Source organism: Anguilla rostrata, chromosome 8 (genome assembly GCF_018555375.3).
Source record: "Anguilla rostrata isolate EN2019 chromosome 8, ASM1855537v3, whole genome shotgun sequence".
NCBI lineage: Eukaryota > Metazoa > Chordata > Actinopteri > Anguilliformes > Anguillidae > Anguilla > Anguilla rostrata.
In genome coordinates, this window is record NC_057940.1 from 52,696,049 (window position 1) to 52,710,466 (window position 14,418).

Consider the following 14,418-nt stretch of genomic DNA (forward strand, 5'->3'; position numbering starts at 1 on the left):
TTCACTGACATAGATTGTCTTGATTTGATTATGCAGAAATAAAACACGAATTGAACAAAACAATTGTCTTCTCAATATTTCTTCTGAAGCCATGATAAAGACGTATAATACAAGAGACGCTACGTCATCATCCAGTTACATTCTACAGCGCTGTGTGTGTATAGCAGCTACGCGGTGCATTCACAGTCCTGCAGCAAGCAACGTTAATCGATTTAGCTAGCTGTAGTCCCTCTGGAGCGAGATAAACTACCGAAAATATCAGGCAATTAAGCTCATGAGTTTGGGTGAGTATTAAAAACACCATTATTTTGTCTACCTAATCCGGTCTAAAAACGTGGCTATGTGTTTGCTGACCAGCGCCAATACCTAATAATGTAAGCGAAATCAGTCAACTCTTGTTTATAGTTGGCTATAATGGCATTATTTGTTGCACTGATGTTTTTTGGTTTTACTATATACGTTTGCAATTAGCTTGCTGGTTGTACACAGCAAGGTGATAGCGAACGCACGGGTTAGTGTTACTTTGTATGTTGTCTGCTCAAAGCTAACTTCAAAGCAGATCAGAAGCAGTTTGCGTTTTGCATGCTCATTGAGCAAACGTTGCATTGTCATAGTGATTTATTCCATAGTTTACTAGTCTAGAAGCTGACAGAATGCTATCAACTTGTGCACAAAGCGTAATTATTTGAAGCCACGGTTGATCACTTTCTCTGCTTTACACCAAACCTATTTCCCGTAGAACTATGGAGGTGACGCACTCCATCCGCGAGCGCACGATCGCCGAGAACAGCATGGTCATCCTTCTGCAGGGTCTCCATGGCCAGGTGACCACAGTGGACCTACGCGACGAGAGCACTGCGCGGGGACGCGTGTTGAACGTTGACGCCTTTATGAACATCCGCCTGGAGGAGGTGGTGTACAGGGACAGGCGAGGGCACATCAGCAAGCTGGCTGACCTCTTTATCACCGGCCGGAACGTCAGATACGTCCACATTCCGGACAACGTGGACATCATGGACACCATTCAAGAACAGCTGAGGGTGATCAGCCGCGTGCGAAATTTCGGCGGGGACAAGGGTGGCCGGAGGGAGTATGCCAAAAATAAAAAATGACCTTATCTGGACTGCAAAAAAAATAAATAATTTCGAAAAAATATGGATTAAACTACATATGTCTTTCTTTTGAATTCTGAGCGTGTGTGTATTAATTGGAGATGCAATCTCACTTAAAGCACCTGGCCAAACACTTTTTTGGTTTACAGTACAAACTGCTGTACGCCCATATGCACACCTAATTTTCTGCATGTATGAGGGGGACATTTGTCACCAAAGAGTTGCTAATTGAATTGGGAGAGCAGACCATGTCGTTATTGGATTGCATTTATACTGCAGCTCATTTACATTACAGGCATTTAGCAGATGCTCTTATCCACAGAGACTTGCACAACTCATGACTTACATAGCACTTACATTACATTTGTACAGCTGGATATATACTGAAGCAATTCAGGTTAAGTACCTTGCTCAAGGGTACAACGGCAGTGTCCAACCCGGGAAATGAACCTGTGACCTTTAGGTTACAAGACCAACTCCTCACCCACGATACTACACTGCCGCCCCATTTATAATCTCATGTGGGCCGAGGGTCTCATGCCTACAGTAAGGATCTTGGTTTTAGCATCAGAAGCACCGATGCCAACTGCATGTCTTTGCTCGGGTTCTCACAGTGGTTTGACGTCAAAAAAAAAAAATACACGTGAAAGAGTTTTTAAGTGCCGTTAGTACCCATGAATTCAAGGGGGACAGGGTGCGTTCGAAGCAAAGCACCACAGAACGCTACGCATTTGGGCCTGAGGGGCTTCACCTCGCATAGCACCCTGGGAAATGTGATCCTCACTGTTGGAAGTTATCACAAGATCTGTATGCGCACAGCAAATCAATGGCATCAATGGAAGGGGGCCATTTATGCCTATGTGGGTCAACGGCGGTGATCGCTGGAAGAAAAGATGTCGCACCTCCGAACAGACTGCAGTCTTGTTGAATCTGCAGCCTTCTCACACCTCACTTGAACAGTTCAGAGATCGCGGTAATGTCAGAATGATGGTTTTAATAACAAATGATACAAAACCACAGGCGAAAAGTTTAATGTGGGGGGGGGAAAGACGGGGACGACGTTGCCTCGTCGTACAGGACATCCCACACATCGAGCGTGCAGAACAGAGCGCACCGGCAGAAATCCTAACCTGCAGTTCCATCTCCTACTGCTTGCGCTTTTGGTTAAAGACACCTTTGCCCATCCTTTCAGGGACTGCAAACACTAATTTAAGAACTCAAGCTCAAACAGAAAAGTTCAAAATAACGGAAAAAAAAACTAATTAACTTTCCCAAGAAGACTAGAATTATTTTTTTATTCTTTTTTTTTTTTTTTAAACAGTCTTCAATTGTATTCACTACAATTATAAATGTTGAGTGAATTCTCTCAAAAAGAACAGGCACAACCATTACATTATACAAAATGCATCAAGCCCTCTTGCATTCTTTTGAATTTTCAACATTTTAAAATTCTTCTCATTTTTTTTTTTAAAGTACAAAAAAAGAATTATCCAGTCGATGAATCTGCGAAGGCTCCTGTGCAAAATCCAGTCAGTACAAACTGCCACTCAAATGGAGACTGTGCTTACGATGAAGAGCTGTGATCCAGACAGGAGCAACCTCTCACCTGCTCAGCCAAAGGATTATTCCAAAAATAATATTAAACAAACGTGGTATTATTTTAATAAACCATCTAAGCAAGTGAATACTGCTCCATCAAAAAAAAAGTGAAATTTACAGTTAAATCGGTTTTGTTAATAGGGTTTCTTTTACAGGCAAAAGTGCAGTTTTCTGGCACTAACACTGTCCTGATAGTCAGTGCACACTGACAACATTCTGCAGAATGCGAAAGAAAATAAAAGATTGGTCCTCAATTACAGACCAGTGATTTTAATCCCTTTGAGTATCTAAGAGTGGCTGTAGAAAAGAGCACAGGCTGATCAGACAGAAACACACATTGAGGAGACAGGGGAACACAGGCTGAGGAGACGGGATCACAAGCAGAGACAGGAACACAGGCTGAGGAGACAGGAATACAGGCAGAGACAGGAACACAGGCTGAGGAGATGGGAACACAGGCAGAGGAGACGGGAACACAGGCAGAGACAGAGGAACACAGGCTGAGGAGATGGGACACAGGCTGAGGACACGGGAACACAGGCTGAGTTGACAAGGGGAACACAGGTTGATCAGACAGAGGAGCACAGGTTGAGGACATAGGCTGAAGAGACAGGAACACAGGCTGCATTTTCACCCTGGATTTGGCTAAAAATAAAAAAATAATAAAGAAAATGGAGTGGGCGGAGCTACAGTTTGGAGGGGGCGCCCCCCTTCCTTCCTTCTCCCTCCTCGGGGTCCTGCTCGCTCTCCAGAAGCTCCCCCTCTTCTCTGCCCCCCTGGAACTTGTCGTGGACCCACTTTGGGCTGCCGCTGCGGGGCACGAATCGGCCCCTGCCAGGCAAAGCGATGCCCCGCCCTCGGCCACGCCCGTCCAGCCACTTCTCCCCCTCTCGGACGTCATGCTGTGGGGGCGGACAGACAGACAGACGTCACTCTCACCGTCTAGCGCCGGGCTGCTCCAGCCCCGTTCCTGGAGATCTACTGTCCTGTAGGCTTTCACTCCAACCCTAACAAAGCACACCTCATTCAACACCTAGAGCAGGACTGCCCAACCCTGCTCCTGGAGATCTACTGCAATGCAGGTTTTCACTCCAAGCCTAACAAAGCACCTCGTTCAACACCTAGAGCAGGACTGCCCAACTCTGCTCCTGGGCATCTACTGTAATGCAGGTTTTCACTCCAAGCCTAACAAAGCACACCTCATTCAACCGCTACAGATCACTGTCAGCACTTAATAGAATCAGGTGCGACGAATTAGGGTTGAAATGAAAGCCAGGAACAATAAAATTCCCCATGTTTGCCTTGTTATCATTCATTTTGTCTGAATTTTTCAATATCTTCCAGATGGTTAGTTTTAGTGGCCATGCGTCGACATTTTCCCCAGTTAGAAGCTTAATGATTCACCTCAGTCTTTAATTTGATCAGCTAAAAATAATTGACCATTTTATGTAATTGTTTGCAGTCTAGCCCGATAAGCAAAATATGAACATGGGAATTTTGTTCTTCATGGCACACATAGGTATTTTTTTTATCATAATGTGGTTTCAGAGGGTAAATAATCCCCCTGAATTTGAAAGGCTTTATTTAATTTTTCGTAATATAAATAACTGAAAAAAATTAACAACATTGTTAAAATTCTGAGATTGCAATTGTGGTTGGAACAAAAACCAGCTTACACAGGGGTACTCAAGGACTGAGGTTGGGAACCACTGCTCCAAGCAATAACAATACTTAAAATGAAAGTGGCAGTAGGCCTCACCCACCAGGAAATACTTGTTGCTTTTGGGCGTGTACTCTGGGTCCCATTCTTCCTCGGGGGGACGCAGTGGAACGCCCGCCATAGGACCACTGTTGTGTCCCGGGTAGCTTATCTTGTTCCACCCCCTGCCTCCGATTCTCGACTGAAATCGGAATGAAAACACGAACGGTCAGCCGACCAGTTCAGCCTAGATCAGGGGGGGTGCAAACCCAGGTCCTGCAGAGCCACAGGTGTTTCTCTTCACCTAAAATACGCGACACATTCAGACCCAGAAAACCATGTGCCCGGTGAGGTCGGATGACTATATAATGACCTGCGTTAAGCGGTAAATTAAGTCCTGAACAACAACTAGGACCTTACAGATCATCCTGCGGCTTTCCAGGACCAGGGTGACAGGCCTGTAGTCGAGAGCTATTACAAAAATACATACTATTTTAAATCATCAGCTTAAGAGGAATGAGTTGTGGACAGGTTGAGAAAATACAGAAGCCTTGTGGCCATTGCAGAAGGAAAAAAAACAGGCATTTTTTCGTATTTGTGGACTGAAGGTGTTTAAAATGAAATGGAAGAAGGCTCAGCCAGGGAGGCTGGCAACAGGGCACGTGTTTTGGGGCACATGTTTCGGGGTGAGTGTGGGGTCCCCCAGCTACCGGACAGACTTACGAAGCCGCCGCGAGCTGGCCCTCTCTCCATGGGGCCTCCGTGGTCCCTGGGTCCCAGAGGGGCCTTGCTGAAGCCCTCCTCTATGGGCTCCTCGCCGGGGTAATCTCCCGCTCTGTTGGAGCGCGGGGACGCCACAGAGGACGACCGCGACCGTTCGCGCTTCTTCTTGCTTTTCCTACAAATCGAAAGGGAAGAGGATAGTGACCTGGTTGCCCCGTCAGACTGTCAGCACGTTATTCTTATCCAAGTCACCCATCTAAGAGAAAGTAGCGGTCCTAATATGGAGCCTTGGGGAACACAAAAATATTTAAATTTATCCAAAATAAAATCCTGTCTGTATCCACAGTCTAAGACTACCTCCCACTATTGACAGAATAATAAGTAAAAGACATGCATATTTTAAAGCATCTACCTTATATATATGCATGTACAATACAGCTTAGTCATTCCTTGTTATATAAATACCCAGTGGAACATGTTTGGCACGTGTGCAGCATTTTACGACGCCCATAAAAAGAAGCATGAAGAATCTGGCCGTGCAGTGACGCAGCCCTAATGAACTTCCGGCACGTACTTGGACTTCTTGTGGCGTTTGGACGACTTCTCGGCGGTCCTCTCCTGGCTGGACCCGCGGGAGTCGCCGGACTCTCTCCCGCCAGCCCATCTGTGATCGTGCTCCTTGCTGGAGCGCTTTTTCCTGTGCTTCTGCTCAAACTGCAGATCCACTAGGTCATCTTTCGTTTTTCTCAGTGGATCCTGAGCGGGAACAGCAGTCGGGCCAGGATATTAGTTCGGGTTTGGTTTCAATTAATCGTGGCAAACATTTAAAAAAAAAGCTTTTTAATACTATAATATCACACGACATAATATTAAAGCTGGAGGTATTTGATGGCTCCAGCACCAAAGAGAGGATGCTTAGTTGATAACCCATTTACTGTTCAGACGGCCAAGCAAATGGCCAAGCAAGTGAGATTTACATAGTCATGAAAACGGTTCATTAAGATCCAAGCTTTAAGCTCCTCATCTGGCAACACACGCTTGCATCCCTGTTGGCGGAGAAATATAAATCTGCACATCAGCACTTCCAATTTTTACGCAGTTCTGTTTTCGTACGTTCTTCCTCCCCGACGTGATGTCGATTTTTTACCAAGGTCATTCAATCTTAAATACCTGTCACTGAAAAATGCCGATTCCACGAGGTGAGAAAGTAATTTAGTGAATGGTGTATGAGTTTACATTTACCGCAAGAAAGATAAAAAAACAACATGGGCGCTGGCACAAGGCAGCTGCAGTGTAGAGTTTGCAGACAGTACCTCAACATAAGTGTTAGCTGCAGTGTGCAGTTTGCAGACAGTACCTCAACGTAAAACGGTGTTAGCTGCAGTTAAAAGGCAGACCAAAACTCAGATTAAGACGTCCGACACAATAAGAGGAAACGCATGCGCCGAGCTTCCTTCATGACAGGGTGTTAGTACTACTTTGTGCGTTTTTCGTTTTAGTTCTACCTCGGGATGTTTTGGGAAGGAAATACTTACGATGACAAAAGCTTAGGCTCCTTTGATTGGCTTTGGCAAGGGGTCAAAGGTCATTTCCATTTCTGACCCCTCAAGTTTTTTTGGTGTTTGTTTTTGTTTTTTTTGGTGTTTGACGATCAGCACCCACATAAAATCATACCAGACACGTGGAGGGGTACAGTAAGAGAATTCGGACAGGCGGCAGGTCGCCCCCGCCTCCAGGTTTAAAACACCTTCCTCAAGAGAGAGACGTGAAAGACAGAAGGGCCTAACGAGGCGGCGGCTCGGCGCTCGTTCTCCAAAAACATTTCAAAAAACATTCGGTCACCTTGTAGACGCTTGCCCTGCAGTTTTCCATCTCCTCAAACAGGTAAGAGTGCTTCTTAAAAGCACTGGGAGAAATATCGATTCTCCTGGAAGACAGAAGTGAGACGGGGGCCAAGGTGAGAACGGGTGAAGGTCACGGGTGAGAGTTTAACGACAAGTGTCTCTTCCCCCCCCCACCCCTCAAACCCCCACACCCCCCCCCAAAGCCCTCCACCCCACCAACCCCCGCCCACCCCCCAGCGTCGGACCTGCGCATCGTCACCTGTGAATCTCGGGGCTTTTCCTCGCCCTTGCGCCCTCCTCCGCAGCTCTGCGCTGGTACATAGCGAAACGCTCGTTTAGCGTCAGCCCTGAGCACTGGAAGTGCTGTGCTGTGGGGGGGAGAGAGAGGAAACAGTGTCAAACGTAAACGAATAATACTACACTGAAGTCAGTTTCTTTTCCCGAGGATAATGTAGAAGGGGAAAGTGACAGGGAATAATGGAGTTGACTGCACTGAGGGGGGGGAGTACGGTATGATTAGATGAGAATGCATTTTCAAAGTTGATATAAATGTTTTTAAAATGCGCATGCATGTCAGCAAAAGCAAACCCATTTGGGACAGTATCCACAAATATCACCCATTAATTCCTATACTTCATCATAAGACAGAGAACATTAGATGTCGTATGTACTTGGTGAACAGGGGGTACATACCAAAAAATAATAGATTTTGTTCAATTCATTGTCATAAAATGATATTTTTTGGTTTTTTTGACGGCAATTCAATCCCTTTCACTGCCGTCTCAATGCTATGGGGTGGAGAACGGGGTGTTTATACGCCCCGGCCCCGCCCTCGGCCTGTTGCCATGGAAACCCCACGACGACCGCGGTTGTTGTCGGGGGCGGGGGGGCGTGCCTTTGATCTGGTGCACGATGCTGACGATGTGCCGGGCGAACAGCTCGGACGGGCTGTGGCAGAGCCGGGCACTCTGGAAGACCGGGCGGAACTCCGAATCCCTCCCGCCGGGGTCCGCCGGGTCCCGGGACGGCCGCCGCTCCTTCGCCGAAACCCCCGCGGAGCTGCCGGGGGGGGGAGAGGGGCGCCGCGGTTACTCCAAATAAGGGCAAAAAAAGGCGGAGTCTCAGACCGCGTGAGCAGAGTTAAAATTCGCAGCCTTACCTTCCCAGGTTCACGCTGAAGTCAAACTCCTCCCCCCTCTTCCCGGAGCTCTTGGCAGGGGGCGTGGCCTCCCTCCTGTCCGCGCCCCTGTCCCGAGCCAACGAGCGCGCGGGGTCAGGCCCCGGCGCCCGGCCGCGGGACAGACCTTCCTCCGCCATGTCGTCGTCGTTGCTGTCCACGGCCCTGTGGCCCCGCCCCTCCGCGGGGGACCGGGGCTCCGGCTCCTCCCACTGGCCGTACAGGTCGCGGGTGGCCTTGCTCTTGCGTTTGGCCCCGTGCGGTTTGGGGCCCGGCTCCGGCGCGGTACCCTCGCTGCGTGAGAAGGGGGGCCCCTTCGGGAAGGAGGCGCCCTTGATGGGGAAGAGGCTCTTGGTGATGCTGTTCCCCCTCTCCTCACCAGTGACCGTCAGCTCCTGGTCCAGCTGAGATGCCTGTTGCTTCTCCTTTCGCTCGACCAGGAACCTGCTCCATCGCAAGGGGAAACACAATCTCATCAAATACGCTCTGAGGGGTAACGGACTTCACATCAATGATCTTGCAAGTGAGTCAGGAAACAACTACAACTCCCAGGAGTCCTTTCTGCCATATCAGGTTGATGTGGCCCCACACCAACATTCAGGGTTTTTTCTTTTTTGGAATGCAGAGGAAGAAGTCATTATCGGTTCCAAGGAAAACATTATTAAATAACTATGTGCAGTAGATACAAGTATAACAGATATGACAGACCATAATTCAAATAAAAGGGGCATACTTACTTTTTTTTCCACTCTGAAATCTCCTAAATAATTATGGTAGCAAACAACGTCCTTTAATTCACAGCAGAGACACAAAGAGCCCGCTTTGGCATTTGTTAATTAAGGGGGATATGGTTCCCCCCGGAAATATTATTCTTCCAAGGACCTTTGAGGCTGTGCACAGACTAAACAAATCGAAAGAAATAATTATAACCAAACACTGCAAGTAAATTTTCAAAAGAAAGAGAGAGAATTGTTTCTTTTTCTATATAATTCTAGTTTGAAAAAGAAATCCAACGTACTTTTGAAAGGCTGAAGACAATGCGGTCCGGTCTCCTGTTTTGACGCCCTCCTTCGAGAAGAACCCGAACCCGGAGGGAGCGGAGCCCTGCGGAGGGGAGGGCTTACTGGTGGAGGCCGTGGCGGCGCCCGCACCTTTCCAGGGGGCGTCGCTGTTTCCGGCGGCCGGGCTGGCGTTTTTGGCTTTGGGAGGGGCGGAGCCGTACGGGGCAGTGGGCGGGGCCGGGCCCACGATGACGGCCGAGCGCATCTGGGGGCTGGCCTGCTTTGGGCTGGCGCTGTAGTCCGTCAGGCCCTGCCAGGTTCCGTCCTGCTTATCGGCCCCGCCCCCGTCCTTGGCCCCACCCCTCTGCGCCTCCTTCGCCTCGTGCTTGCTCGAGCCCGAGCGGCGGGGCGGAGACGGGGAGCGGGACGAGGAGGAGTAGGAGCGGCGGGACCGAGCCGAGGAAGATCCTCGAGATCGGCTCCGGGACCGGGACCGGGACCGGGAGCGAGAGCGCCCCCTCCTGGGGCTGTGCTGGTGATGCTCGTACTGATCCTCCTGCCCGCGGTGCCAGTAGTTGGGCCTGTACCCACCGTAGCCTCCGCCGCCGCCGCCGCCGCCACCGCCGCCGCCCCCGCCCCCTCGCTGGTACCGCCCCCGTGGGTAAAAGCCACGGTTGCGGCCGCGGTAGTAGTAGGGTCTCCGGAACCCTCGGTTGTAGCCGCGGAAACCGCGGTTATTTTGGTACTCCCGTGGGTAACCCCTGTCCCGACTGTGGGACCGGGAGCGAGACCTGGAGCTGAGATGGCCAGAAAGAGCAAATGAGAGAGTGAGTAACGGAGAGAGAGAGAGAGAAATAATCATTAACAGAGAAACGTCGCTAAAACTTTGTTAAGGAGAAGAAAGTTAAGATTAACAAAGGCAACAGTGCACCGCAAAGAAGACCGTTGTGTTGTTACTCTTCTTTTGCGTGAGGACATTGAGAGCCATTAAACCGGAGTCAAATTCCTTGCATGTGTAAACATACTTGGCAAGTAAAGGCGATTCTGATTCTGAAAAACACCGTCCTTAAATGCAAGCCACAGACGCAGATAGAGAACAGCAGAGAGCCTAGCGACAGAGAGGCCACACTAGTACCTGTAGCGGCGCTTTCTGGAGCGCGACCTCGAGCGGCTCTGGGACCGCGATCGAGACGGGGACCGGGATCTGGAAGCTGATCTGGACCGGGATCTGGAGGGAGATTTCGGGTCCTTGGACATCTCCGCGGCGAGACTTATGACTTACGACCTAATAAAATAAAAAAATTTAAAAAAAACACACAGAGGAGCACCGTTAATATGTTACGCGCCGCAAGCCGGAATAAAACCCGCTGTTGCGGTCCAGCCAAAAAACAATGAACTGTTAGGCTAACGGCTAACTGCTGGGATCAGTGCAGGGTAGAGCAGCTCACTCGGACTGATCTGGCACTGCTCCGGTAGCAGGAACAGCTACAGAACCTGCGCAGAGACTGAGGCCTGCGGTTAGAGAGGATCTGCCGTCGCACTGGACTGGTCTGCAGAGCAGCAGCAACTTCAGCAGAGAACAGGAAGTGAAAGCACAACACCCGAGCGCTTGACAGGATGTGGTCTGTAGAGACGTTACCCGGATAACAAGAGACATCACGCGCGTTGCTAAAACCATTCGTGCAACCCTGTAAGCCTTTATTTTTCTTCTTCTTTCAGGCGTAGTCACGAAAGTGGGGGTTGAGACCTGAAGGCTACATTCGTTCACAGACCTTTACGCCACGCGGATCGGCCAATATACTGTAGCGGGTACTGTAGCTGAATGTAGACGTCATGATAAAAATCTGTTTGCGAGAAGACAATCACCACATAGCCCGTGATCATAGGTCACCCCCTCTGGGTCGATGTTGAGCGTCCTTGTATCCCAAAGCCAGCAGTGGAGTGGCCTTTCAGAGGGCTTATCTCAAGAGAGTGCTTTCAGAAGACTCCAAGGGCCACAGCAGCAGGGCCAGTTTGTGGAAACTACCACCCATAAAAACTATTAGGCCAACATAATTACGCCATTTGGGTGAAGCGTCCCTTTAATTACTCATCTCGCGTGCCATCACTTTGGTGTGTCGCCCCATATTTCAAGCCCTTTTTTTCAAAGTCAATTATAGATCTTTTGACTTTGCTCCCAGTGTTAACTTCCGCTGCGATGTCCTCTCCCGTACAGCTTTTCAATTCGAAACGGGAACAACCCCTGCACGACCGCAGTCCTGAAACGCGTCCAGCGGTTTCACCGACCGTTATCCCCCAGCTCCGCGGAGGAGGATTTACATTTTCATACGATGCAGCGTGACGAGTCTCAAACGGCGGCGGCGCATTTAAATTAGCTGGGCTGTGGCGGCGCTCGTTTCCATAACCGATACCCCGCCAAACCGAAAACGCGCAGCCCTGTGCGCCTCAACCGTGGAATGAATGAGGGGCCGCTGCCGATGTTTTGGGAGGGAGGGTGCGAATCGTAGGTCTCAAGGTGCTGGGACTCGAAACATTTCAGGGAGAAAGGTACCCGCCCACATATGGTCAATAGAGTGCTGACCATACAACCAGGACACCCAAAATCACAGGCTGTTTCTGTCAAACTACCTGGCTATTGCTGAATGCTTATCATGCTTCTGCTGAGTGTCATGATAGATATACTTAGTGGGTTAAACATTATGGCTACATTTACATCAGGAATGAATGCCTTTTTTTCCCCTTTTCTTTTTTTGCTTCAGTCTTTTTGCTGAGATTCTATAGGAACAGCTTACAAGTACAGTTGCTTGCTGGCCATACAATTTGATGCATTTTTATTGGCTAGACTAGAGACAGTCCCCCACAGCTCTCGAAACGAAATACTAGAAAATTCAGTGGCCATGTTGGAAATATACTCGGTGACGTTCAGAAGACCAGATAATGACAGACTGCAAATAAGAGGCAATAGCAGGGAAGTCCAAAGTCCAAGGAAGTGAGTCATTCCAATTTTAAACGTCAATGGGCGGTTTATTATTTACAAACTCTAGTATCTGATTAATCATGAGTAAACGGCACACAAATGAGCACAAAATCTCATTCTGACACCTAACATTATACTGGGTAAGTAGGTAATAAGATTGTTGGCTCTTGATTTTGAAGGTGTCAGTTTTTTTTCTCCTTTATTTTTTAAAATGGATTTCCAAAGCATAAACTCAGCAAAACTGTCAGGTAGAATACTTTTGTGAATACCTAGCTAGTTGTACATCAGTTTCTTCAGCGTGGTGGACTGTTCTTTGGAAGAATACTCCACATTTTTTGACTGCCTCCATATGCACCCTGGGTTGTTTATTATCATTGGCTAATTTAAAGAACTCAAGCCTCCAATTGAATGAGGGAGCAAAGCTAAAGACCATAATTCTTTGCATTGTAGGCAGTCAGGAATTATCGGAAGACGACTACAAACGACGTGAATACTTCATTGTAAAAATGTTATCAGTAGTTGGAAGAGCGGTCTTGTTTTATTACCACTATAACACACAAAATGCGTATTGTGAGTCATATGTGCATCCAATGGTGTTTTGAATATGACGACGTCGAACTGAAATCAATTACCTGACTGAACCACCAGAAAACCGGAAACAGAACATGTGTACAACGTATTCCATTGTGTCTTGCCACTGGCCGTAAAACCCTGTTCCTCATACAGCAACCTGCTGAAGCTATGAATGTTTGAGTTTAGTTTGCATTTGAACCGGTGACCTTCGGGAAAATAAGGTGCAGCTGGAAGATGTGTGGGTGGACCAGTAGGGGGTAGTTATCTATCTGGACCGAAATAGAAACACAAGGCCCCAGCTCATGTTAAGGAGACAATGTGTTGAACAAGGCCATGTCCTCCTAACGAGATATTAAACGGGTCCTGACTCACTGTGGTCATTAAACATAGTAGGCTACCTGGTGTCTTTAGAGAGCATGTAGATATTGCTTTGTAAAAAAAATACCACGTGCATTCAGCTGCTGGTCATCAATGTTGATATTTAAATAGGACACACTTGCGTGTTATCCAACGCACATTGCAAAATAGTTTCAACAAAATAGGTGCGCAACATGTTCGTGGTTATAGATGTATGTAGCTAGGCACCAAATAAAAAGTGAAAGCTTTTAACCGAAATCTAAGCCTCGCTATGACTCAAGAATACACGAGCGTCTAGTTTTCTAGGCCGTCTTAATCACATTTGACCTTCCTGGAAACCTCCCTAGTAGTAGTATGTTTATTATTAGCGCTCTGGATCATTAACAGTGAGTGGTTCTACAAGATAACGTAAATCTAGCTTCAATATAAATAAACAGAAAACAATCATGTGCATCTTCAAGCCTTGTTCCGCCAGCCATCGTCATTTAGCTAGTTAGCCACTGTGTGGTAGACATTTGACTTGCCAACACAAATAACGTTAGGGTAAGCTTGTCCAACTAATAATACAAACAGCTCAACGTTAGCTATGTAGCTAGTTAGCTAGACATCCAGATAGCAAGCCAACCAAACGATTGTATTTCTACGATAGTCAAATTAACGTACCGAAGTCAGGTTAGCAAATACCATGGACATGAAGAATTAACTTAACCATCATAGATTAAAAATTAGCACTCAAAGAAGCTAACTAGGAGTGGATGTGTCGTACTTACCAGTTTGACGAAGACAATCGACGCACGCTTCCCCTTGTTTCAAGAGGTTATCTTGCAAGTTAAATTAAATAGCCGCCAAATGAAACTAGCTAGCTATTTTCTCATAGTCAGGAAGCCAGCAAACACCATCAGTTTTTTCGTAGGTAACATGCACGAACACGTGCAACCCGTTAGTATTTTATGAAAACCAGAAGTTACAAATCGTGTAGGGGAAATGCTACCAAGCAAGCTATTTTTGTTGCAGCTTTAGCTAGCCAGACGGTAACCTAACACCAACACGCTAAACCCTAGCTGATAAATTAAAAGCGGGCTGTCGGAATGTCGCGTCAGTTGCAAACCATTTTCTTCCTGGTTTTTGTTACCGCCTGCTGTGCCTTAAAGGGGCAAGGGACTCATTTTGTAATACAAACACGGGGCCTTAATTCAGCATTTGATATTGTAGCATATCATATTGTGCAATTAGTGAACTGACCCTAGGTTTGTCATTCAGAGATCACTGTTGTCAGGTCTCACGCGTAATATTTTATGTCATTGTGTTCAAGTGTGAGGCATGCCGCACTACTGGAAATCTCTAGTGATCCCCATA

The 14,418-nt window shown here is 47.7% G+C and overlaps 2 protein-coding genes across 2 annotated transcripts; one reads left to right on the forward strand and one right to left on the reverse strand.

Annotated features, from left to right (window-relative positions):
- Nucleotides 1–129: 129 nt before the first annotated feature.
- On the forward strand, nucleotides 130–1,142 carry lsm10 (LSM10, U7 small nuclear RNA associated). The gene is made up of 2 exons (XM_064348770.1): nucleotides 130–284; nucleotides 740–1,142. The coding sequence occupies exon 2, from the start codon at nucleotides 744–746 to the stop codon at nucleotides 1,110–1,112; it is 369 nt and encodes a 122-aa protein (XP_064204840.1). The 5' UTR covers nucleotides 130–284; nucleotides 740–743; the 3' UTR covers nucleotides 1,113–1,142.
- Nucleotides 1,143–2,086: 944 nt separating this feature from the next.
- On the reverse strand, nucleotides 2,087–14,176 carry LOC135262011 (thyroid hormone receptor-associated protein 3-like). Its single transcript, XM_064348766.1, has 11 exons — nucleotides 13,833–14,176; nucleotides 10,291–10,440; nucleotides 9,173–9,952; nucleotides 8,137–8,598; nucleotides 7,873–8,036; nucleotides 7,237–7,345; nucleotides 6,976–7,060; nucleotides 5,708–5,889; nucleotides 5,134–5,308; nucleotides 4,475–4,612; nucleotides 2,087–3,613 (listed from the first exon to the last, which is right to left on the reverse strand). The coding sequence occupies exons 2-11, from the start codon at nucleotides 10,410–10,412 to the stop codon at nucleotides 3,398–3,400; spliced, it is 2,433 nt and encodes an 810-aa protein (XP_064204836.1). The 5' UTR covers nucleotides 10,413–10,440; nucleotides 13,833–14,176; the 3' UTR covers nucleotides 2,087–3,397.
- Nucleotides 14,177–14,418: the final 242 nt, after the last annotated feature.

Excerpts from the sequence above, each read along its gene's own strand:
- lsm10 (XM_064348770.1), top strand. The coding sequence starts at position 744 with ATGGAGGTGACGCACTCCATCCGCGAGCGCACGATCGCCGAGAACAGC.
- LOC135262011 (XM_064348766.1), bottom strand. The coding sequence starts at position 10,412 with ATGTCCAAGGACCCGAAATCTCCCTCCAGATCCCGGTCCAGATCAGCT. Across the intron at positions 9,953-10,290 it reads TCCAGAAAGCGCCGCTACAG|CTCCAGGTCTCGCTCCCGGT; the intron begins GTACTAGTGTGG and ends TGGCCATCTCAG. Across the intron at positions 7,061-7,236 it reads AAAAGCCCCGAGATTCACAG|GAGAATCGATATTTCTCCCA; the intron begins GTGACGATGCGC and ends TCTGTCTTCCAG.